We start from the raw sequence: 23215 nt of genomic DNA on the forward strand, positions 1-23215 counted from the left end.
GGGCTATTTTGGTTCGAATGTGCCAATATTCTTTCAGGTATATGCTCATGCACACAACTCTGTGTGTACATTGCACGGATTGTAAGCGACGTATTAAAACCGTCCACATTGGAAAGTCCACATTGGAAAGTTTCCTTCAGGGCGTGTCAAGTCAGAGTTTACATACCAGAAAATGACGCAATATGACGCAATATTGAAACGGAATACACTTGGACATATTGTTTCCTTCAGAGAGTATTTCAAACCACACTGTTTCAGAAAGAGACTAAATGCCAATGATAAAAACGGTCTACATTGGAAAGTAATGTTTCGTTCAAAGTGTACTGTATAAAACCACAATACACAAGGACATTACTCAGTATAATAGTCTCACGGACCTATATACACCATGGTTGTATGCATTATATCCTGTTACACACAAGTTCTAAATTCAGATTTGCAAATACTCTATCACATTTTTGAGTACATGTACAATATTGGCAAATGGGGGAAAATCGGAAAACGCGAGATAAAGGTACACCAGCTGTGTATCCCGATTCAGAAGTTGAATTGTTGACATTTTCCTCTTTACGAAAGAAGTAGGCCTTTTCTTGTTTGAACTTACGTTTGGTGTCATGTAACAAACTTAAGTGCTGAAGGGCAATCCTTCATCAAAAGATCCAGTTTTTGAATTTTTTGACTACTTTCCAATGTAACAAGGGTTTGTCATGTTGAAACGATATCCTAAATGCACATGCCAACCGGTGAAATATGACCTTAGAGTGCCATCCATCGGATGTTGTACTCGCTCGCTTTCAAAAACAATTTTGGTCATGAATCATAACTCTTTTATGTACACTATGCTATATTTCCCGTCGACCGTCTCAAGCCTGATGGACAATTAAGAGACCATTCATTAAGTATCGCATATGTGGCTTCTTCGGCCTTCGACATTTCATCGAGTTTTCTTCTCACAGAACCAATTGCAAGTAAATTCAATTATCCCCCGTCGTTCCTTTTACAAAAATAGTAAAATTACTCGCCAGAACCTTTTGTCTCTCCGTGTTCATCTTAAGTCCTTAATAAGATACAATAGGCAGGAGCCAAGACGGACCAGATTGTGTTTGAAGAGGTCAACGATATCTGTCCTTATCCTTATAAAAAAGAGATAGATTCGAAAAGGTCACGGACAGGTTCTACTTTGGCTAAGTTTGGGCAAAACAGCAAAAACCATTGAAAATTATCACGTTTTCTTTAAAACACAAAGAGATATCGAGTAGAAGGGTAAGAGTTTGTGTCTAGTTGAAGCGATTCTAAAATTAAGTCAGCCCCCATGTGTTATCACGAAAGACACGTTTTGGGATTTGGTGCACAGCCTATATAGATGAGTGTCTTGCCCAGTGAGAAGAGAGCATGGCTATTGCGAGCACAGCACATCCGTTACCCAAACATGATTTGAACCATGCCAGGTAACTTTAAACTTCCCAGCGATTTGTCGCCACATTTTCTCAACAACTAAGATATTTAATTGCGAAGGTCAACAAGAGTTGTGTACTATCGGCAATATTGCGAGATTTGTGTTAGACTCATTCATTAAACCACCAATGAAATCAGAATGTCCACTTTCCGAAGAGATAATGGTCGTGATGGTGGGCAGCAGCAGTAGATGTCACTCACGTTAACGATTGAATAGCCGACTTGATATCATTAACCAAAGATTAACCTTTGAGGACAAAAATATGGGCACATATTCCATAAGCTTTCAAGTATTCACTGACGTTTTGAAAGCAAATAGATATTTCTGGTTGGAAATGCCAAAAATATAGTTTATTAACGCAACACGTGTCAAACAAGCAAATTGAAGATTGTCAGACTTGACCTTTAAGGAACGAAATAGCACCAAGCATAGCCGATGATGCACGGTGGGAGCGTTGACTGAATCTTCATGATTTGCGTATTCAATGAAACGAAGTACCTCACGCATAAATCTTGAATGAGACTTTACTAAGCAAAAGTCATCGAGTGCTTTGTACGTGATATGCAAGTTCAGTGGTTATAAGTCACTACTTTACATCACTAGCAGCATGTGTTGGCACGAAGTACTTTAATTTCGGTAGATCTGATGCATTATTCATGTGTTTTTGTTTTATTTTTTGTATTCTAAACCATTAAAAACAACCTTCCTGATTTCAGAAACTCTATCTTTTTTCTCACGCTCTGCGTCAGTTAAATATGCATGTGCAAGATGTATCCGTTACGAAACTGCAGAATAGATAATATACCGAATTATATGTTGTTATTGAGTTTCCCGTGTAACGTTTTTAGTGTCCATTATATTTCCGTCTCTGGGTGTTTCCTCTCATTGTTTGAGGGGACCGAAAGACAGATTCACACGTTTTTATCTATTTCACCTTTAATGCCAGTCATGGTCTCTCAAGCTGTATATCGTACAATGTTGGAAAGAAGCACTGAAATACCATCCGTGTTCCAACTAAAAAGGTTACTCGGGGAATGATCATCAATTATTAGAACCATGTTGGTCCAAAGGTACAAAAACCCGACAAGACCGTGGTAGATTTTGTTGACGAGGTCATGATAATTCGCTATTTTCCTTCAGAATTTTGCAGTCAAATCGTGCTTAGCTTGCACAGAGAGAGACACAACATGCTCTCAATGGTATTATATAAATCTTCAGTTCTTTATACTTTTCTTAATATTTTTACATCATTGTTATCCTCACGATATGATTTTCAAGTGTCCTATTCTCAAATAAGACGCAATCTATTATCAGATCTGACTTTTGAAACTGCATGCCAATTACCCTAACTTTGAACATTATCTCAAAGGAAAACAACATTGGGAGAGTCGAATGTCATAATAGGACCAAGGATCTTAGCATCACGTTTTTTCGCCCATCAAATGTGCCACCGCTTTGACCAGCGGCTGGTTAAATCAGGCAATTTGATTCGCGGGAAACTGAGCTGCCCAAAAAGTCGTTCCTTAGCTTATGATTTGCCAATGTCAATAACCAGTCGCGATGATTTGAGGTCAATGTTTGAGCTGGATTCTTGAAGTGGATGCTGGTGCAAGGTTGGCCTTCCAATCAGCAGCTCTCGTTTAAATGCACGCGCGCATACACACCAATGCAGTCCTTGTGTTGAGGTATGGCCTTGCATAACGTATTGATATGGTACGTGGTTCACTTTGACTTAACAACATTTCTAAGTCAGGACGACGAGATATGCCAACTTCTAGTAAACCGATAGTGTAATCGAAAGCTTACAGATTCTGTTCTCAGAGTTTGGCTTTGCAAAGCCCAGTTGTTAACACTGCTAGCTACAAAAAATTAATAGAAATTTGATGACTGCATGATAAGTGAATCATACGCAGTACTTTTAATACGAGCTGTTAAAAACTACGAAGCGCCATTGTCATGTTTACATGCGACTGTACATGATTTAAGGACAATTACGACAGGATGTATTCAGCAGCGTGTTCAGGAAGCGAGAGCATTGTCTAATGACCTCGAAATAAAAACGATCACCGCAACAATATCCACACGGCTTCTTTCTCGGGAGGGAGTTTTTAGGGAGGTAATTGTTTTATCATAAATTTATAACTCCTGGATTCGCCGCGGTACAGGAAGAGAAGATGCTATTGTTTCCATAACCATAACACTTGATATAACGGGTTATTCAGAAAACACTTTCCGAACTTTAAGAGTCGATTATCTCGGAGACTCATGCACCGAAATTTATCGAATTTCGTTCTTAACGTTGGCCATTCAAACTGTGATTGGCAAAGTTCATATGCACTAAACATGTACACGTCTGAAGATGTATGCTGGGATTTTTTTACAAATAAAATAAAATTGTAAGAAGTTTAGAAATATCAACGATTGAAATGTGCAATTATTTCCGTTAGGCAAGCTTGCAGAACCCCATGCCAATGAGACTTACGTGATGTAGTTCTCGATCCGATTAAAAGTCTGAATACATCTCGGTTTGAATAAAATGAATCAGAAGTGAATGATGAATGCTACGAAAACATTTTGCAATCGCCAGGTGTGGAACATGTTTAAAAGGTAATGAATGAGACCAGGTGTTACAGCGTACGACTATCTCATTTCCTGGTGCCTCAGCAAGACAATTGTCAAATACTATTAATCCATTGTAATCACTCATTAATGCAAATAAAACTCATACAAATATTGTACACATCTACGTTCATATTCACTCATAACGTGTTTTTATTTGTACGACTAATGTGCCCGTATAGAAAAAAAACATCGTAACTAAAGATAACCACAATAGTATTTGTTTCTATTGCTATTCAGATTCACTTTCATTCTTCGTTACAAAAAAATAGTACCGGGTTTCCAAGAAATCATTCGTAACGTATTTTCTCCTGAAGTCACACTTTGGGCGATATATTATTCTAACAGGGGTTAACAATAGAAAAAGTGATAAGATCTATCTAGGTTTGCAGTATGCTATGGTAACAGATGGTGTGCGAAAGTACATGTATATTCATATGGTGTGCGAAAATACCATTTTGTTATCCCCTTTTCACAGACAACTGGAGTAAGCCACGAGAGAAAGGTCATTTTTAAAATCAATTCATCATCAAAATCATTCCAAGTATCATAAACATTGGAAGACATGGAAAACTTCAAGTACATTGCTTGAAGAAATCGCCTATTGCTGCTCGTATGTCAGGGGCCCGTGAAAGAGGGATACGTAGCATCGTGAAAGGGGGATAACAAAATGGCCTAAAAGTATATTCACAAAACCATCTGTTTATATGCACAGGTTGGTCCTGAGAACTCAACAATCAAGATTTTTGGCGTAGTTATTATTCTCCATGAGCAATATTAAAACCAGTGCATGAGGTCCAATCATGCCGTTACTTTGAAAAAAAGGCCGTGATTCCGCTATGACAAAAGTATACGTTTTTTTTTTGTACATGCGATTTATCAAGTGTGTGCAGTGATGTCGAATGATGTTTCCCTCAGGACAGATACAGATAACAGCTTGATTTTGCTACTCAGTACTGAACCACTTGTACGTAAATAATTTGGTACCATCAAGAGTGTGGAAATAATACACATTTTTGAAGAAAAAAACACCCTTATTTTTATTTCAAGTAATCAAGAGGCCATTTATCGGGGCATACACGAACTATCGATATTGCCAATACTTGTCTTGTATAATTGACACGATATTTGCTATAGAACTTTCATTTCGCATTCCTGGCTCGAGGAATTAAAATGATACAATGACATCCAATGACTGAAGAAGAAAGCTTAGGGAGTAGTTTTTACTCCATGGCAAATCTTCACCTTTGAGTCGCCCGCGAGGAAACGAGTCTTGTTCAAATTCAATTGCTTTTTGAAAAAAAATGTTCACACGTTGTAAAGCAGTCATGTAAGGTGGGATCTTGTGCACAGGATCTAAAGAGATAAAAAATGAAAAATGCTCCAGAGACATTTTTGATATTTGATCGAGTACATCGGCTTTTTTCCTAAAGCTTCAAATAGATTACTGTCTCACCAAAAATCCGGATAATCGGCTAATTTTTTTCTTCCAAAATGACATAAAGCGTTATGCATCTTAACACTTCAGCTGCAGTTTTAGCACGTGGCCTGTCTTGCCTCTCGGATTGATTGTGTTCAAGAATGCAACTCAATGATGAATGCTTTATTTTTGTTAAATTACATGCTACATACACAAAAGTGAATATTGTCCATGAGGTCTCAATATACAATGGGGCGAAATTATAACGATTTTTGTTTTGGCGGACTAGGAACTTTCTTTCTGCTTTTCAAATTATTTTTCAATGAAGATGTTTAATTTCGCGAATCAGGAGGTTATTAGCGAAATCCGCGAAAATTTAAGAGTAGCACCTACACCTGGCGCAGATAGTTAAAAAGTTCGTTGGCAAGTTTCGATATGAATGTCAGAATATTACGAAATGAGAACCATCTCTGCCAATATTAACTTACCGATACAAGAAGGCCTACGACGTTCGAAAGACAACAAATGATAGGCCTAATGACGAAATTAATGGAGCCATATTCTAAAGTTACGTACATCTTCCTGATAAAACAGGTTACACGCTGAATGAAAACTAATTCACCGGCATTTCCTTCCAAACATAGCTAAAACACTTTCGATGCGAGTAAAAAAACAATCGAGCCTGAAGCGTGCAATATGCCATTAATTGTGTTTTTGATAATAGAGGCAAAATAGACAAAACATAACGATCGCTACCTTATCACATCCCAGTGCAAGCAAAACCACAAAGAAGGACCACGCTTTCCTTTACAATATCAATAACTTTCATTACTGCCGTCGTCAATCTTAATGATTTCATAAGAAATAACTGATGTAACCGAACCGTTGTTTCTTCAACATTACGCCACATTCTAATTTAATCACCGAAATAAGACAACTGTCCTACCTGGATCGAAGTTTAATCTCCACAGCGGAACGATCTATCCTACGATGTCAAAATACCTCTGAAAAAATAACGCCCCTTAACGAAATTATTCAAATGTTCCACTCTCGAACAAAATGTTAACAGTTTTCCGCAACGTTGCCTTATCCCTTCGCGTATTTTTTCTCTAGGTTTTCGTCAAAGTTTTTCGTCGTCTCACAGCAAATCGCACTCCGCGGTTTCTCTGTCAATCTACTTCACGTGCCGTTTATATCCGACTTGTTACCTAGACAGTGGGCGTGTTAGTTACACTCTGTTCAGTAGAAATGAATCAGGGCGCGTGGTGTCATTGCGAGACAAAGTGGTGAATGCCAAGAATAAGCTGCCACAAGGTGGGTACTCCATGACGTCATCTTTTGTGTTTCATTACATTCATAATTTGCCACTGCCGGTTTTGGCCTACCGACTCGATGGAAGTTGTTTCGTGGGGGTTGGTAACATACATGACTGTGATAGGTGAAAGTGGATTTATTCTTCAATCTTTGGTGGATTCTTAATCTACAGAGCCAGGCCATAACAGGGATATACTTTTTGATAATTAATTTAAGGAAATATTGTCTCACTGGCCAGTTTAGAACTTGTATTCTAATGGGCCCATATTAGTCCGCGAGTGACGATTTGATGGCAATGCTGTACACAAATCAATTTTTCTCAGGCAATCGGTATTGAAAGGTTTTGAATTTTTACTATTATTTCGATAAAAGCCTCTTCATAACACATATAAAATTTGGTGGGAATTAAAGCACCCTAGGTGTACTTTTTTCACCAACCTATATTCATTAAAATGTACACAGAATGTACACGCTGGCTAATAGAGGTCTCTGGCCTGAGCGTTTTTTCCGTCGATGGGTACGCAACCGAAGTACAATACTGAAATGTTCGCAATGTATGGCAAGGCCACTAATTTATGAAGACATGGGGCTTTATTTCGCCAACCATTTGTTAATGTATCATTTCATCTGTGACAATATCGTGTCTTACGTCTCCAGAAGAAAGGGTTTAAATTCACCGCGAAAGAAATTCCTTATGTAAAATGTACAGATGACGGAATATCGTAACATCGAAAGCTGGGGTGTTTTAGCCGACGGACACCACCTGCGTCATGCCTCAAGTCATTCATATTGGATATGTTTACCGTCTTATTTGTTGTTTACCCACTGCTCTACTAGTACTAATTACCGTGGGCGGGGCTCCATATTTAGCAACTGCCGACTTCAGCCCCATAGGAAATTAGTACATTGTTACATTGTGAGGCAACATGGCTTTCTTTACGACTTGTGAAACAGCAATATTGGTAGTTTTGCCAGCTTTTGTGTTAACTTTGACATTCCAGCCGAATGAGTTGTTGCCAATGATATAATGCATTGTTCTGCTACTATTTTGAAAGTGGCATAGCAAATCGACTGTTTTGATTATGGGATGCTTATCAACCAAGGTGCGGAGGGTTGGTGACTGTATTCATCAAGTTATGCAGGAGTTCATGTTCTATTACCCAATATGGTCATGATCCGGTTTTGTTATTAAGTCGGTTGAAGCGGCCTTATGGGCTATTATTTGACTAGTGTCAACACCTTCGGCCTAAATTGAATCAAATGATCTCATTTGTATACAATATGTTTCGTAACCTGTACTCGGGTTGGAGAACCTTGGAACATCTTCCCGTGTCAGGTATGGGAATTTTTCCTGCGTTGCTGGAAACCGCACTAGGCATTTTTCTACAATAGGGAAAGGACCCTCGCCATCGACAGCTGCATTTCTAAGGCTTAACCAAGAAAAGACGAACGATCAACATTAACACGCGAAACTATAATTGCATAACATGCTTGTAACGGGATTTTTTTTAAGTATCGCAATACCACGGTTACGCATAGACCCATTTTACTTTTGTAAATGTTGGGAGTTTTCCAACAACAGATTTTTGTGGTACTGGTATTGCCAGCTCAGCATTCGAAGTAATATGTGGTGAGAGGTTCTACTGTATCCGAACGGTAGCAAAGTCACCCATGGTGAGAAAGTTAGCATGAATGTACTTGATTCGGCTGGTATCAAAGTAGACAACTTTCTTCTTGACTGTGAAGATAGGCCAATGCACAGCCAAATTTGAGGCATCTTAGAATTGACAGTCATGGCATTTGTATGGTATGGCTAAATATTCACAAAGGCCTGTGCCAGTTGATCATTTTTTATTTGTAAAGAAACGGTCGGGTATAGAAAACAAACTAGAGAACTCGGTGTGACTGTCTACCATGTACACACAGCTTTCTCAATGCGCAAAATATATCATATAATAATAATAATAATGATGCGTCTTATATAGCGCAGTATCCAGGCCGTTTGCCCGCTCAAAGCGCTTTACATTATTACCCCGGTCTCTCCTGAAACCTTTCAGTAGAACTCAGAAAGGCTGCCGTCAATTCAGCGCACTAGCTGATCATTCCAACCGGTACCCATTTATACACCTGGGTGGAGAGAAGCAACTGCAGGGTTAAGTGTCTTGCCCAGGGACACTGATTAAACTATGTTTATCCTGGTAATAAATAAGCTTTTAATCCCCCCCCCCCACCACCACCACCACAATTTTTTTGTTTTTTGACCTAAATATCCGCAAAGGCCTATGCCAGTTGATCATTTTTTCTATTTGTAAAGAAACGGTTGGGTAAAGAAAACAAGCGAGAGAAATCGGTGTGTTATTCATCTCCAGCTTGTTTTCTACAGCCAACAAGAGATATTCAAATATTTGCCAATGGAGCTCTTCCAAGTTGTCCTGAAATATGAATACGTTTATTTAAAAAAAAACGATGGTGTACGTACATGTATCTGCATTAATTCTAACGACACTACCGTCTAGCCGTCCTGACTTGGAAGACGCACCAACTGTTGTCTTTAGACGAACTGCACTCAATTAAATAGCATTATTCTATTTCATTTAAAACTTCGAAGTCCTATGACTAAGAAACAGTCACTTGAAGTGAAATACTGAACATATAATACAGTTCGAGCCGTTGAGCTTTTCTGTTAAAACAGAGATCATTCTTGAGCCGTATCCTCTGCCGTACAATGACATTTGAGTTGAATTGTGTCGATATCTTCTCCTGGCAAAGTGAAGTGACTTCAGATGACAATAAAATAGAGTGTACTAATTTGTCCTCAAATGTTTGGGTGTTTTAGTCAATTTCAATAAGTTTGAAAAAACTGTTCGTTCTAAAAATACATTTGCAGGCGAACTGCTTGTTGTTCCCAAAAGCATCGAAGCAAACTGTTTTACATTTGTTTTCTTTGGCGGACAGGAAGATCTCTGAAGATACACCAACTGAGCAGCGTGAGCGTCGTCAGGACAAAGTTTGACGATTACTGATCCCCATAAAACGCGTTTCATGGGGGTCAGTCGGTGTCTCTTCAAATCTAGGTACGATTAAACCTGACATTAAAAGTTTAAAGTACACTAACTTACACATTTCTAAATAGCATTTTGTGCATACTTTAAAATCCATCCTAAAATGTCAGATATCGGGCCTGCGATACATGGGTTAAGGCAGGTTATCAGACCTGGGTATTCTTATTTTACATATCTTTACAAATGTTGGTGATTTTTCGTAACCGTACCGAATCGTTTCCAGACCATTACACCAGTCCGACCGAATACAACTTTAAGGCGTCCTAAAGAATTAAGCCAAATAAAAGAGACTAGAGTTTCCGGGTATATAGGCCATCGCCACCACGGGTCTCGTTACCAGGGGCCAGGGGTTCGTTGATATCGCGGCATTTTCTGCGCAGACTTTTTGAGAGCTCGACGATGGGTTTCTGCGCTCCGAAGATGGAAATTATCTTTCTAGCCTTCATTGTGGTTTATGTGGCAACAGTGGGAGCTTATGGTAGGTTTTCATATACAAGTATCTATCTAAATTTCAAGAAGCAGATTTAACACAATATCTTGAATGATTATTTCCGTATAATGGAGTACCAAATAGGCGGGTGAAATCCTTTTAAGATGTCGATAATCAAGCCTGTGGCTTGCCTGCAAATCATAGGCCTGATCACTTATCTCTTTAAAAGGATTCAAATATCCATATATCGGAAGAAAGTAAATCCCTGTTTTTGAAGTTCTATATCCTTCTGCGTTCGCGGCTGCCTGGAGGAATCATTCTCACCATCACGACCTGCGGGCATGTCTGGGTGCCACTATATACTGCTGCGCGTCAATTAGGTGTTATGACCTTGTTTCTCCCCCTTAGGCCAGCTAAAAGAGTCAAATGCCTATCTAAATTGACCGTATTCTTTTCCAATTGCAGTGGAAGTCAAAACACCACGGGACACTCCCTATGATGTTAAGAACACGATCTTCTACTTACTGACCGGGAACTACACAGTTGGTACCAAGGAGAAGTTTGGGACTTTTCAAGTTCAGGAGATGAACCTCAACCGCGACGCCTGGGTGATCTTTTACACCAAGCCACAAACTAATACAGTCCGCAGTGGAGACTCACCCTGTGAGGACGACCTACGGCAAATTCCCCAGGATAGGATTATGAAGATATACAATAACCATACGATCAAGGGTAAGCAATTAGGTGAAATAAATTCGTAGCATGGTCATGATGCGATATCTTTCGCATAAAATTCGTCATAACATCTCCACATTCCGTTTTTTCCCTGATAATGATTTAATATTTTTTTTATTAACCTGTTTTACTGTTTTCTTTTTTCTAGTGAGCAGTGACACCCCTGACCAATGGAACATTCAGAAGAACACCATTGTGTGTTTCCAACTCCTACAGAAGGCTTCCAGAGAAGAATGGGGAAGCTTTAAGTACAAGTATGAAGGTATGTTTCCAATTCCTGGCGTTTCCGATGCCCAGGTGATGGATAAACCCCCACCCCAATCGTCTCGTGAACGGACGGTCGAAGGTTCTAGGCCCGATGGTAACCTCTTTCTGATGCGGCGGGTTTGTTAGCCCTCAGCTAGTTAAACATATGGGTACAAACTTCGTTCTCCCCATGCGTCTGGCATTAGAATTAGTAGTTTGGATAGTTTGGAAGTAAACAGTTTCCCGTAAGCCAAAGCTGGCTGTGTGCCCTTTCATCAGGGGTGACACTATAACAAACGAACTTTACTTTTTACAGCTGCAACTTCAGTGAAAGGCGAATAACATTAATTGCAACCATCGTCAGTTCCTTAACTTTTTAAAGGTTTTCTAGAAAACTTTCGGAAAGTTTTTTTTGACAAATAAAATCATTAGCGGTATTTCACACTACATGATAAACATTCAAATTGCTTTCTGTTAACTGAAAATGATAGTGGATGAAAATACCTGACAGTGAAAAACTCCTATAGCATTTATTTCTCCGAGGCGGAGGTAGCTGTTAGATAGTATCTGAACTGGGTGCACTTTAATGAAGGGGCGCCACGTGGATGCACAAATTCTGCTGCCTACTGTTAATAGTATTTACATAGATACTGCAAGATCTGTGCCGAAAGTTGCCTAATTAGTTCTTCTGCGCTACACTTTACTATTAATGACGTTGATTGCTCATAGTGTTTAAATTTCAGACAGTTGCAGTAAGAAAGTTGTCACCGAATCCCGCCCATTGAAGTACTACGGGTACAAGACCTTCACGATAAGGAGTCACAAACGCTGTTACGCAACGATAGCAAACTTCTCAACGGTAGTCGACTTTCAAATGACCTTGAAGAATGCGACGTCGCTGGACAGGGTCCTTGTTACTGGCCAGAGAACGACCATAGTAAACCAGTGCTCCTTCAAGTCGCGATACGAATATAATTATGGTTACCGATACGTGAAGGAGTGTAAGGATGTCACAAAGACCGAGTTGGATGTCCGCTATATAATGATAACAGGACAGACACCGGACAAATTTCTGCAGCAGCAATGGCCGCTCGTGTTGACAAACAGCAGCCATGTTTGTTTCGACTTTGAAGCGGTTGAGGAGGTAGCTTTCAAGGATGACGTGGTATTCCGTATTTCAGGTACATTTACATTATCTTTATATATCAAACAAAGAAACAAGAAATCAAAGTAAATTGACTTGTCGAAGGTCGCAAACTATATATTTAGACCCAAAAATGCTTCTACACCATCATTATGCTAGGTGTTGTATATGTAGGCCTAGAGTGAATGATGGTGTAAAAGCGTTTACTGGTCTTTATTCGTATCACTTGAGTGCTCAAAATTGTAACAACATCTTGCAATTGTCTATCTTTGCAGAATTTCCAGCATGCAAAGGTGATGTCTACAACCGTACAGGCGCCCTGGTCAGCCCGGGTTATCCGCTGACCCCCTACAGGAACAACACCAATTGCACATGGACTATCAAGGTGCGGCCCGGTGAACGAATCTCTGTTAAGTTTGGCGACACCAAGAGCAACTGCACCAACGACTATATCATGTTATCAGGGGTGAACGGAGGCTCAAATAACACGGAACTGTTATGCGGCGATTCCGTGACCGGGAGAAGCTTCATCAGCACGTCCAATCAACTCGTGGTAAAGTTCCGTACGAGCACTTTCAGTAACCTGAAGGGATTCCTGATGAATTATTCCGGTACGTATATTTTCTCTGGTAGCGAGTTGCGACAAATCGAGAAAAAAATTCTCCCGCAAACATTATCCTTATCAGTTTGGAAACGAATCGCACCCGTATGACGTACCCGTACCAATTTAGAAACAAATCACTCCATAGATTGAAATGGTTGGAATATCATAGGGCTGTAGTATCCCCCTCTGGTAATTGCATTTCTATACCTTATTCAAGTTTCCTCATCTTCCTCTTTCAGTCATCGGTTGCAGCCTGCAACTGCTTTCAATCCCTGTGAACTCGGTGATGTTGAACGAACCTAAAGACAAAATTATACGAACAGGATTCAAATTGAAAGTCGGATGTAAGCACGGTACCGTCTTCCCAAGTAAGGTTGGAGAGGTCGACCTGAGGTGCCTGCCTGATAACACTTGGTTCGGCCACATACCAGACTGCGTCGGTAAGTTATTGAAAAAAGGAAGGTATAAGTACATGATACGCGGTATATGCATTAGACCTTAATTAGACTGTGCAGGTCCCTGGTGTTATTTCATGGTTCTGTCCCCTTTCATTTAGCGTAAGAATCATTATTCGCCTCAGACATGCTCCATGTTAGAGCCACACACCAGTATCGTAAGCTCTTTCTCATAGTTCTGTGCAGGAAATGCTGTGCGTATTTCCCCCACTAGATGGTAAGTTGTTCACTGGTAAGTAAGTTCACCACTCATCATAAGGTAGCTTGCATGTATATTTTTTTATGAGAATTGACACCTTTCAACGCCTGATTACTACATTCCTTTCTTCCTCACTCTCTTTGCATTCAGGATACACCGTCTGTAACGAAACATTGACAGCCCCAGAGGGTTACGTGACCAGTCCTGGCTATCCCCGCGCCTACCCAAGGAACACCCGGTGCAGGTGGACCATCAAGGCGAAGCCAGGACAACGCATCCGCATCAGATTTGAAGATATCAAAAGCATTTGTACGAACGACTACATCACACTTGGCGGAGTGGAGAGAAAGGCTGTAAATACCACGAAAGCAGCAGCGACAACACCTACAACCACTACCCCAGTTACAGTTGCCGCTGGACAAAAAAAAACACGCTCCAAGCGAGCTACATCCTCGCAAACGGACTTCATGCTCTGCGGTAGCCACGTCTACGCCGGAGAGGAATTCACCTCTGCCGCCCACACTGTTGACATAAAGTTTATGTCTGACATCTTTGAAGAGAATGGCTACTTCAACATGAGTTACACTGGTTAGTTTTTTTCGGGAACAGAACCGTATCAGGAGAGTGTTATGGACCAGCCGCAGTAGAGAAATACCATGCAAGGACTACAGAGGAACCCGTTAAATAGTCTTGTGTTCGAATGAGATTGAAATGTTTCTGTTATCACTTTCAAAAAGGTAAAGCGTGTGCTCGTTTCATTCCAGCACTCGGCTGTAGCAGCGAGGACCTACGAAAACCTTCGAATGTCCTTCTTCGAAACCCTGCTAAGCATTACCCGACGGACTACAAGTTGGAGTTGGGCTGCCCTACTGGCTTAAGTTTCCCTGGAGGCACCAATATAACAAGGGTGGTCTGCGGCAAGAAGGGCTCGTGGGTTGGCAAGATACCGCGATGCGTCTGTAAGTATGGCCTATGATAAGCGATGTCACATACTGAGTAAACCCCTGTATTTATTCGGAAGCCTATATCGTGCTGCTAAAATCAGATCACATGTTGCCAGCTGGTAGTTAGCGCAATTGGCAAACTTGTGCATAGCTCGCACATCTTATTACAAAAGCATCTCCACTCGCATTGAAGTCACCCTGTTTATCTTACTTTTGTTCGGAAATGTTTTTGGTTTATAAACCATTCTCTTGTTACCAAACAACTTAAGTACTGTTTTCTCTCCTTGTAGATTGGCGGACTGGCCTCTAATGATGCATCTTTAGCAGTTGTGAGTCGTACATTCTCTGAGGATGATGCACATTTTAGCGAACTATGTCTGACGATTTTTTGCTTAGACTCGTTGCGGTATTCGGTACACAGATTGTACAGGCGAAGCTGTGATCGAATTCATTCCTTTCTTCGACCAATGTCGTTTTTAACGAACATTTTATACGTAGATAACTTGAAATAATCGATAGATGTATTTTGTCACATCCACAATTAAAACCTAGGAGGAGTATAGCGGCAAACAATGCCGGGCCGGTGTAAACATATTTGAATTCCGGTGAGTCTATTGACAATCTCCGGCGGCCCGTATCCGGTATACGAACTTGAAGCACCACATTGAATACTCACGCAAGCACCACATTGAATACTCACGCAAGTACCACAATGAATACGCACGCAGATTCATGGTGTTATCGAACAAGGTACCTGTATGTGGGAAAATGATCTCGGCTTTGAATACCAGTGAGCCACCTATGATCTATATGAACTATCATGGATAGGCAGGGGGAATCGGCAACCAATTCACTTGACTCCGTACATTGACAAAACCTTTGTTAGTTTGCCTTCCGTTTAAGAGATGGCTTCTCTGGTATTGTCCTTTAAGAAACTTGGTGGAATTGTACCTGCTCATATCGCGTTTCCTTCACGCTGCATGAAAGGGATGGGCGTGTTATTTTCGTTTTTCATTTCACCTTGAGGGGCATATTTCTTTTTTATTAACAATGCTAAACAGACAGTTATTCACAAAACTGATAATTGGGTCCCACCAGCTTGCATCAGCGTCTGCGAGATATAAACACATTCCAAAGGAAAAGAACTGGAGAAACTATCCTTCATGTAAGGGGGATCGGATACAGTTGAAGACGAGTTCCACTTATTTATTATTGTTTGTGATACGCCGTCCGTTACCCGGGATGCAATGTTTAAATATAATATTTCCAGTCGATGCAGGCTTTTAATTCATATACAGACGTGGGTAATTAAATTCAACTATCCCTTAACATCCTGCCTTTACTCGAATTGGCAGGTTATATATTTATGATATGAACCCTTATTAGTTGTAGCTTATTGAATCGATATTAAAAATTTAATATGTGACCATGCTAATCAGAAAATGATAGAACAAGACCTCATACGTAATTTCCATCATCTCCTGATTAATACCTTTAATGTCTATTATGTAGCGGTATATCTTTCGTCATAGTTTATTTTTCATCTTGTAGCATTGCATATCATTTTTTAAATATCTATACATGTTTATATCTGTAACAGCTTCATGGGCACTGATAAGATGAATAAATTGCATTGAATTCAATTGACTCGTATGACAACTATCTAGAGCTAGTCCGAACATCGAAAATCTATTGTTTTCAGTGATTCAAACAATAGACATCTCCATCGCCGTGGCTGTAGAAGAATTTCGTCGTACGTAACACTAAATGAACGGTCCCTCTGTCGGTGGCCTTGCTTACAACAGCATTAAGGCAGCTTATATCAATCGATCACCCTTTACACAGCTTGTGGATCGTATTCCAGCATTGTAACTCTTTCTCATTGAGCTTTCATAATTTTGGGCGATCTTCCCTAGACGTCCAACAAGTGGTCTTATGAAGACGAGGCTTAAACTCCCGCAAAATGAAACTGAGCGAGGACAGACAGTCTTTCTACAGTCTGCGGCGAGACACTTCAAAACGGTTGTTCGTCAAGTCCTGACATAGTGACGTCATATCCCCTATCAGCCTCGTTTTCAAATCGTGTATGCTGTATCCGGGTCACAAAAGGATTGCGCAACTTATTGGATTTCTTGAGGTAGGTGAACAACAAAGCAATGGAGCCGACACCGACTAAGATAGCAACTGGGACTACGAGCCATAGCGGGTTCGTTCGTGAGCTGTCCTCTGTCTGAGAGCCTTTGGCTACATCTTAAAAGTAGGAGAAAATATGACAATACAATTAGATTCAGTTCATTTTCACTGATGAACATTGTTAAAGAGACTATGATGTCAGGAAAAAAGTAGTTTGAAATCGTTCGCCTCATCACCACCAGGGGTGTCAGAATCTTATCCAGTATACATAAAATCAGAATTGCCTTTAGTTTCTGATAAAAGGCTAACCCTCGGTAAAGTCTTGGTTGCGGGAATTGTACAACTGATTCACTAAGTGAGATTAACATGAGAATCAATGATGATAATGATAACAATAATTTCACACGAATTTATTCAACTTTTTGACACTGGGATTGTTCTTGCATTCACGGTGCGCGCTTTTTTTACGTTACCTTTGTCTTCATTTCCGGTTTCGCTGGTGGTTGTTTTATACAGTAGCCACTGCGGTATGAACCCTTCGCAGTAGTCTAACCCACATGACTCGCGCTGCGGTCCAATCACAGTTCTCCTGCGGGAAATAAATTTTCTAGAGAAATCCGCCAAAATTAAAGCGACAAATTTAAATATTCAAGAATTTTGGGCGAGTCGGAAAAATAGGTGCGAGGTTCGAAAATTTGCGCAGTATTCTACTCACCCGTCAGCGGACCGATTCCCGCCTGTATAGCACCACGGGCCCTCCGGCGAAAGGTCAGGGTTTTGGCAACCTTGCAGGCGGGTCGCGTAAAGGTTTCTTCGGTCGTGCTCCTCCCTGACTCGCCACCATGAAAGGCACCTCCTGCCCGACGCACCAATCAACTGACGGCCTCTATAGTCTTCCCCGAGCGTTGTGTGCTTGCATTTAGTCTCTGCAATAATTGTCAATTCGGTAGTTTAAACGGGAGGACAAATTGTTTAGTTTTCAAATTTTGAACAAAGCAGGCCTTCAAGGACTTTACTTCTCCTTAATTTTAGACAGATTTGTGTTTCGGTGTTGCCCAGTAATTCATTGCTTCCACTATGGTAATATTGTTTTATTGGGGTGCTTGAAATATTGAATCCACAAAATAAAATTTGATCTAAACATGTACAGAGGCATTTTCTGTGCCGATAATTGGGTGGCGGGCCACTCGGAAATATGGTTTCAATCGGCGGCTGACTTCGAATTTTCGAGGATTCGCAAAACTTGTCCCGAAGGTCCGTTTTGACACTCCCTCCTTACCATTGACTAAATGCGGGCACATTTTAATGTTACATCGTTCCCATTCCGATCCGTCCGCACTGATATAACACCATGGCCCGTCGCCATGTAGGAAGGGGTTCCGGCAATAGCTAGCAGCAGCTTCCACGGACTCGTCTGGGAAATTACTAGCGGTGACGTTTTTCACTAAGGACCAACTTTTGCAGCGTTTCCCGCTGATGGTGACGTTAACAGTTCCGATGTAGTCGGCACCCATCGAGCCGCTCAGGCAGTCCAAGTTGATTTCATCTAAAACGAGCAAGGTCTTATTTTTCATTCCCATGTTATGACGATTGGTACATTGCTAATGTTCTTCGCTATACAACCAGTAGTGTTGTTGACCGCGTTGCCATGAATGATAACACGGATGCGATAGTGAGCAACTGGAAGGCTAGTTCGGCTTTCCATCTTGGGCAAAAAAGTCGCTGCTTGCCAAGAATCACTTCCTAAAATTTATAACTGAATTTTTGTATAGATTTTTTATTTTTTATTTTCATATTTCATTTTTATGATTTATATAAAATTAGACTTACAGAGATTCTACTAGCATATAAGAAAACGTTGCTGTGTAGAAGGCAAAATATAAAATAAATTCCTCACCCGTCACGTCGGAAAAGATGTCACTTGTCGAGTTGTCGAAGTTACATAGCGGTATGTTGCAGCGCGCCTTCTGTCTAAATCTTCCCGACTGGATGTAACAGTAAGGCCCGAGTCTGAAAGTGATCAGCATACAATTACTGAAACATACGTGCTGGTGTAAGAGTGATTTGAGAAGCTGAGAACGCCTGGAACATAAACGATAGTACATGTAATATGGTAATCTATTTGTTTATGGCGTCGTTAAGTCCCCTCTCGTATTCACCGCCAGTGCCTCCGAACAAAGCCGAATGGCCTCGACATTTTTTTGGTCATTTTATCCCCCAAGTGCACAGTACGAATCTGCGGCCGCTGCGATTTTCAGTCCGATTCCACTGCGCAATCGCAATGTATAATGCACAGTTATTGATATATCATGAAAGCTATTACTGGCAAAGAGAATATGATTGAATATTATGTCTGATTTGGAGAATGATATTGATCAAAATCTCCGTCGTACCATCTCGCGCGACAGCATCAGGCAATATTACAACGTCCAGAAATTTCTAAATAATGTAATGCATTTTGAGCAAAAACCTTCGAAGATATACCTGTTCTTAGATGGCATACGGCAGTAATTCGCGGCGTCTTCTATCGAAAGGTCCGGGAGCCGGCCATAGAAGTAACCCCTCTGTTTTGACAGTCGTACCCCTGGCGCCAGCTGACTCCACCGTAAGCAGTGAGCACCATTCGCCACATTCTGCTTTCCCATGTAGTGGCCCCCCAAAGTGCCCATCGTGTTCATGATGCAGTCTATGTTTGGGACTGCTCGGGTTACTGAGAGAAAAAAAGTCTTTCTGAATATATCTTCATATCTTAATGTTCTGTTTTAAACGACGAATATTCGTTAGAAGTCAGGTGGCCTACAGTGGAAGAGCGTTAGACTTGTGAACGAGGTCGTAGGTTTGAGGCTCGTACAGCACCAAGACGCATAGTGGTCCAATTTTTGGTCCCCGATCAGCCTTGAAACCCGTGATTGAAAAATTGGCACGGGAATTTATCGCACCACGTCCTAATCAAAGTTGATATCAAAGCAATGCCTTAGAGGAGGGGTGATTTAGGATATTACCTACCCTGTGGACTAACCTTCGTGTAAAGGAACGTATGGTTAAATGTCCACGTAACATTTGTGCAATAGTCTGTCTTGAAATCACATCTCGTGCCGCCATTTGCCACAGCCTTGTTCCCGATGTCATTGTTGTAAACGAATGCCTTACACTTTTCCATGTCGTCACAGGCCTCCTTGCAGACGTCCAAGGTCGCATTAAAAATGGAGGTCGCGGTGGGTGCGGAGCAACCACGCATCAGTTTGGTGTAATTTGCAAGTGTCACTGAAAAAAGAGGAAGTTCAATTAGGAGTTCGGCTTTTCCGGTAGTTGATCCATGGCATACGGAGAGGTCAGAGCAAAAATGGCTTATTTATTTTATGTAAGGTTTCGTTGTTTTGAGAACAGTGCAATACGTCACAAAGGTTGTTTTGGCTCTAAGTTGTTTCGATTTTCTTTTTCACAAAACACAATCCCATGATAACATTGTTAACCGCCGTGTCATTATTGAACAGATCAATTGCAGTTTAATTTCATGTGCCCAGCATCAGTCCTTTTTGAGCAGCCAAAGCAAAATTCCATACGGAATGTTTTTATGCGTAGGTCGTTTTGGCTCTCGATCATTTCAGAAAGTCGTCTACGGATAAAGTGCGAACAAATATTGAAAATTATCAGACTCACCGAATTTATCGTAATACATGTAAGACCGCGTTCCCTTGAAAAATAAACCTTTGCATGTTTTATGCTTCAGCCAACAATACGGTCGAAATCCACTCACTGGCCGATACGGCAGGGTTGCTACGAATAAGAAGGCTTGGCACTCACTCAGCGCATCGCAAACTTCCTGGCACATCGTAACGTTTGCATCATCGAGTTTCTTGATGTCGTCACCTGGGCAGTCGCCATAACGAAGTTTATAATGCTGCAATTGGACTGGAATCGAAACGTGGCGTAGATAAAAGCTCAGCATGAAACCATAGGAAAACTTTTGAAACATAACTATATTGATTTTCTTTACAAATGTTACTGTGGCTCCTTCATAATGACGAAGCTACTTATTTCTAGACTCTGAACAGCTCAACAGTGTGCACTTATCATCCCGAAGGTTAATTTTAATGGTAAACTGGTACCATCACTTGGAGCATTGTCTGGTAAGCTCGATGGTGTACACTTGTCATCTCGCAGCATAATTCTGATGGTAAACTCGAAGAAAATCGAGAATGCCTTGGATAAACTGTATATGCATGTACACGTACGTGGGGAAACTCTTGCTCCGAGACGACGAGAGTCAATCACATCATTGCCGAACTCTAAGAAGATTTTCACATGATTTCATAGACGCCCGAGAAATTCGCTTTATAGCTGAATACGTTTTGTATGCAAATGTAAAAGGTACATGTATTACAAAAAAGGGCGTGCCTTATCTTTCAAATCTTTAAATGAGACTTTGGGATTGTAAGTGCTACTGCGTAGTGTATATACCAACCTGGGACACTTGCTTGGGGCATAGGCCATCGTAATGTATCTCCTAAACCGACAATCAGAATAGCCAAAAATGAAATTCCACGATGATACATAATTCCTCCGACGAAATGTCACAAAAACTTAACCTTCAAAGCCGCTTCTTGGAAAGCGTTACAATGATACTCTAAGGGTTCAGGTGATCTGAGAGTGAAATAATTAAATCGCGAAATTTAGCGAAATTTTATCACAATCAAATTAGTTCCACGCAAATGAATACAAACAAGCGTGCTGTGCGTATTGTTTGAGGATAATGACTCATATCACCATCCATAGTATCATCCCATTCCTGCGGCACTTAAGATCACTTAACACTTCTCAGTACCTTCCGTCCACACCAACTACTAACTTTACCGAAAAGACAGTATAGCATTTACTGTATATCGCTGTGTATTATTGTACAGCGCTAATGCCACTTAAGAGAGAAAATTGAGATGAACTTCCCGATATGTTCAACGCCCTCGTTTAAATGTTCTTCTCGCGATTTGCATATGCCACTGCAATTTATTGGGCCACAAAAGGAGAGGAGGGTCGTTACGATGGCCACTTACTCTGGGTTGGTATTCTCTAGGATTGCATAACGCATGCCCGGGCGCGTGCCAAACTTGCTCCTTCCTCCCACAACGAAACCTTTGGACCTTCATTTTTAAGTATACTCACACAATGCAAAGCATGTGCATGTTTGTGCGACTGCGTATGAGTGTATTGGAATGACTATAAGGATGCTCGAACTCCTTCGCCAAGTTTATGTCCTTGTGCCCTATAACCTCTTTAGGTCTCAGGATACGCTAATTAGTTCAAGTTCGTCACAAATAATTAGGCCACACTATCTCATGGACCAATGTCTGATGTCAAGTTGTTACTTCCTATGCCGGTGAGATGTTACAGGTTCATACACTGCCGAGTTTACATGTAGTGATGGTTACCAGGACATCCGGGAGATATGAGAAAAAGGTCCTTCTGTTATCTTACACTGTGACTCACATTTTCTTGGAGGGCTCCTCCGTTCGTTAAAAAATTATAACTGCATTTGAATACTGTATTTTCAATTGTGTAATGCATTTATACATTAATTTCGGCAATGCCGTTGTATAGACTGATATACAAGTACACGTACTCTTAACTATAAATGAGGTTTGATAAATGCACTACGACAAAAAATCCATTTACGTGTGCCACAAGAAAATTATAATGAACACGGACAGCATAGACTTTGTAATGGACAAGAATAGATACGCATACAACATTCACAAATGGCAAACAATTGCTGTACATAACCCCAGGACACGGAGACGTGGAAGTCAAACCGATGAAAAGAGGAAGTTCCTAACATGGCGACAATGGATTGGGTTTCATAAGTAAATAATCCGGTCCCGAAGCATTTGGTATTTATGCGATGATGCCGTGAGCGGCGATGCAATTGTTTGTAGCGGCCGTGATGAAAAGCAACTTATCATACACGTGTAGGTTCCATCGTTATTACAGAGTGTTGACTGATACTTTTGATACTTTTGAATGTGCAACTGAGCTTTTCTTCGAAAATCTTTACTCTATTCTTACCTCAGATGATGATGAAAATCTGCAAAGTCAGAAATATCCTCTCTTTGTGCAGCTGTCTGGTTTAGGCCTGTCAGTTAAATGAAGCAGGATGAATGCAAGTCACAACATATCCTATCGCTTGAGGCTTTCTTTGCAAACTTCTTTGTGAAAAAAAAATATTTATAAAAAAAACGCAACTCATCTTTAGAATTATTATCAAAGGTATTTAATAGTAAACACCCTGTATCAAAGACAAAGAAGTTGTAAATGTCAAGAAACTCTCCCGGTGTATGGCCATTACTTGACAATTCAGGCCTTGAGCAGTAAAGTCCTTCTTATTTTGAAATCAATTCCGGATGAGGTTTTAGAGAAACTCATCACGAAAGATCATAACAAAGGGTGAAAGGAATGAGTG

The 23215-nt window shown here is 40.7% G+C and overlaps 3 protein-coding genes across 5 annotated transcripts in view; 1 reads left to right on the plus strand and 2 right to left on the minus strand.

The window, feature by feature from the left end:
- LOC135498021 (signal peptide, CUB and EGF-like domain-containing protein 3) overlaps window positions 1–6767 on the minus strand; it is a 28273-nt gene extending 21506 nt beyond the window's left edge. For 2 of the 3 annotated variants that reach the window (XM_064788145.1, XM_064788142.1), the window contains exon 1: window positions 6442–6767. The gene's annotated coding sequence lies outside the window, so the exon portion shown is untranslated. Of the gene's footprint in view, window positions 1–604; window positions 635–6441 lie in introns of those variants that run through there. The other variant, XM_064788144.1, reaches the window with a different exon arrangement.
- A 3462-nt stretch (window positions 6768–10229) lies between these two features.
- On the plus strand, window positions 10230–15959 carry LOC135498093 (CUB and sushi domain-containing protein 3-like). The gene is made up of 9 exons (XM_064788266.1): window positions 10230–10349; window positions 10767–11033; window positions 11185–11298; window positions 12026–12463; window positions 12702–13037; window positions 13270–13470; window positions 13835–14272; window positions 14449–14643; window positions 14919–15959. Exons 1-9 carry the CDS (start codon window positions 10271–10273, stop codon window positions 14936–14938), a joined length of 2088 nt encoding a protein of 695 aa, XP_064644336.1. The 5' UTR covers window positions 10230–10270; the 3' UTR covers window positions 14939–15959.
- Window positions 15960–15974: 15 nt separating this feature from the next.
- LOC135498094 (hepatocyte growth factor-like) lies at window positions 15975–21701 on the minus strand. The gene is made up of 9 exons (XM_064788267.1): window positions 21227–21701; window positions 20422–20673; window positions 19768–20025; window positions 19246–19471; window positions 18659–18771; window positions 18041–18307; window positions 17477–17687; window positions 17235–17350; window positions 15975–16878 (listed from the first exon to the last, which is right to left on the minus strand). The coding sequence occupies exons 1-9, from the start codon at window positions 21315–21317 to the stop codon at window positions 16643–16645; spliced, it is 1770 nt and encodes a 589-aa protein (XP_064644337.1). The 5' UTR covers window positions 21318–21701; the 3' UTR covers window positions 15975–16642.
- Between the last annotated feature and the right edge of the window lie 1514 nt (window positions 21702–23215).

The sequence above is a fragment of the Lineus longissimus genome, chromosome 13, assembly GCF_910592395.1.
Source record: "Lineus longissimus chromosome 13, tnLinLong1.2, whole genome shotgun sequence".
Classification (NCBI taxonomy): Eukaryota; Metazoa; Nemertea; class Pilidiophora; order Heteronemertea; family Lineidae; genus Lineus; species Lineus longissimus.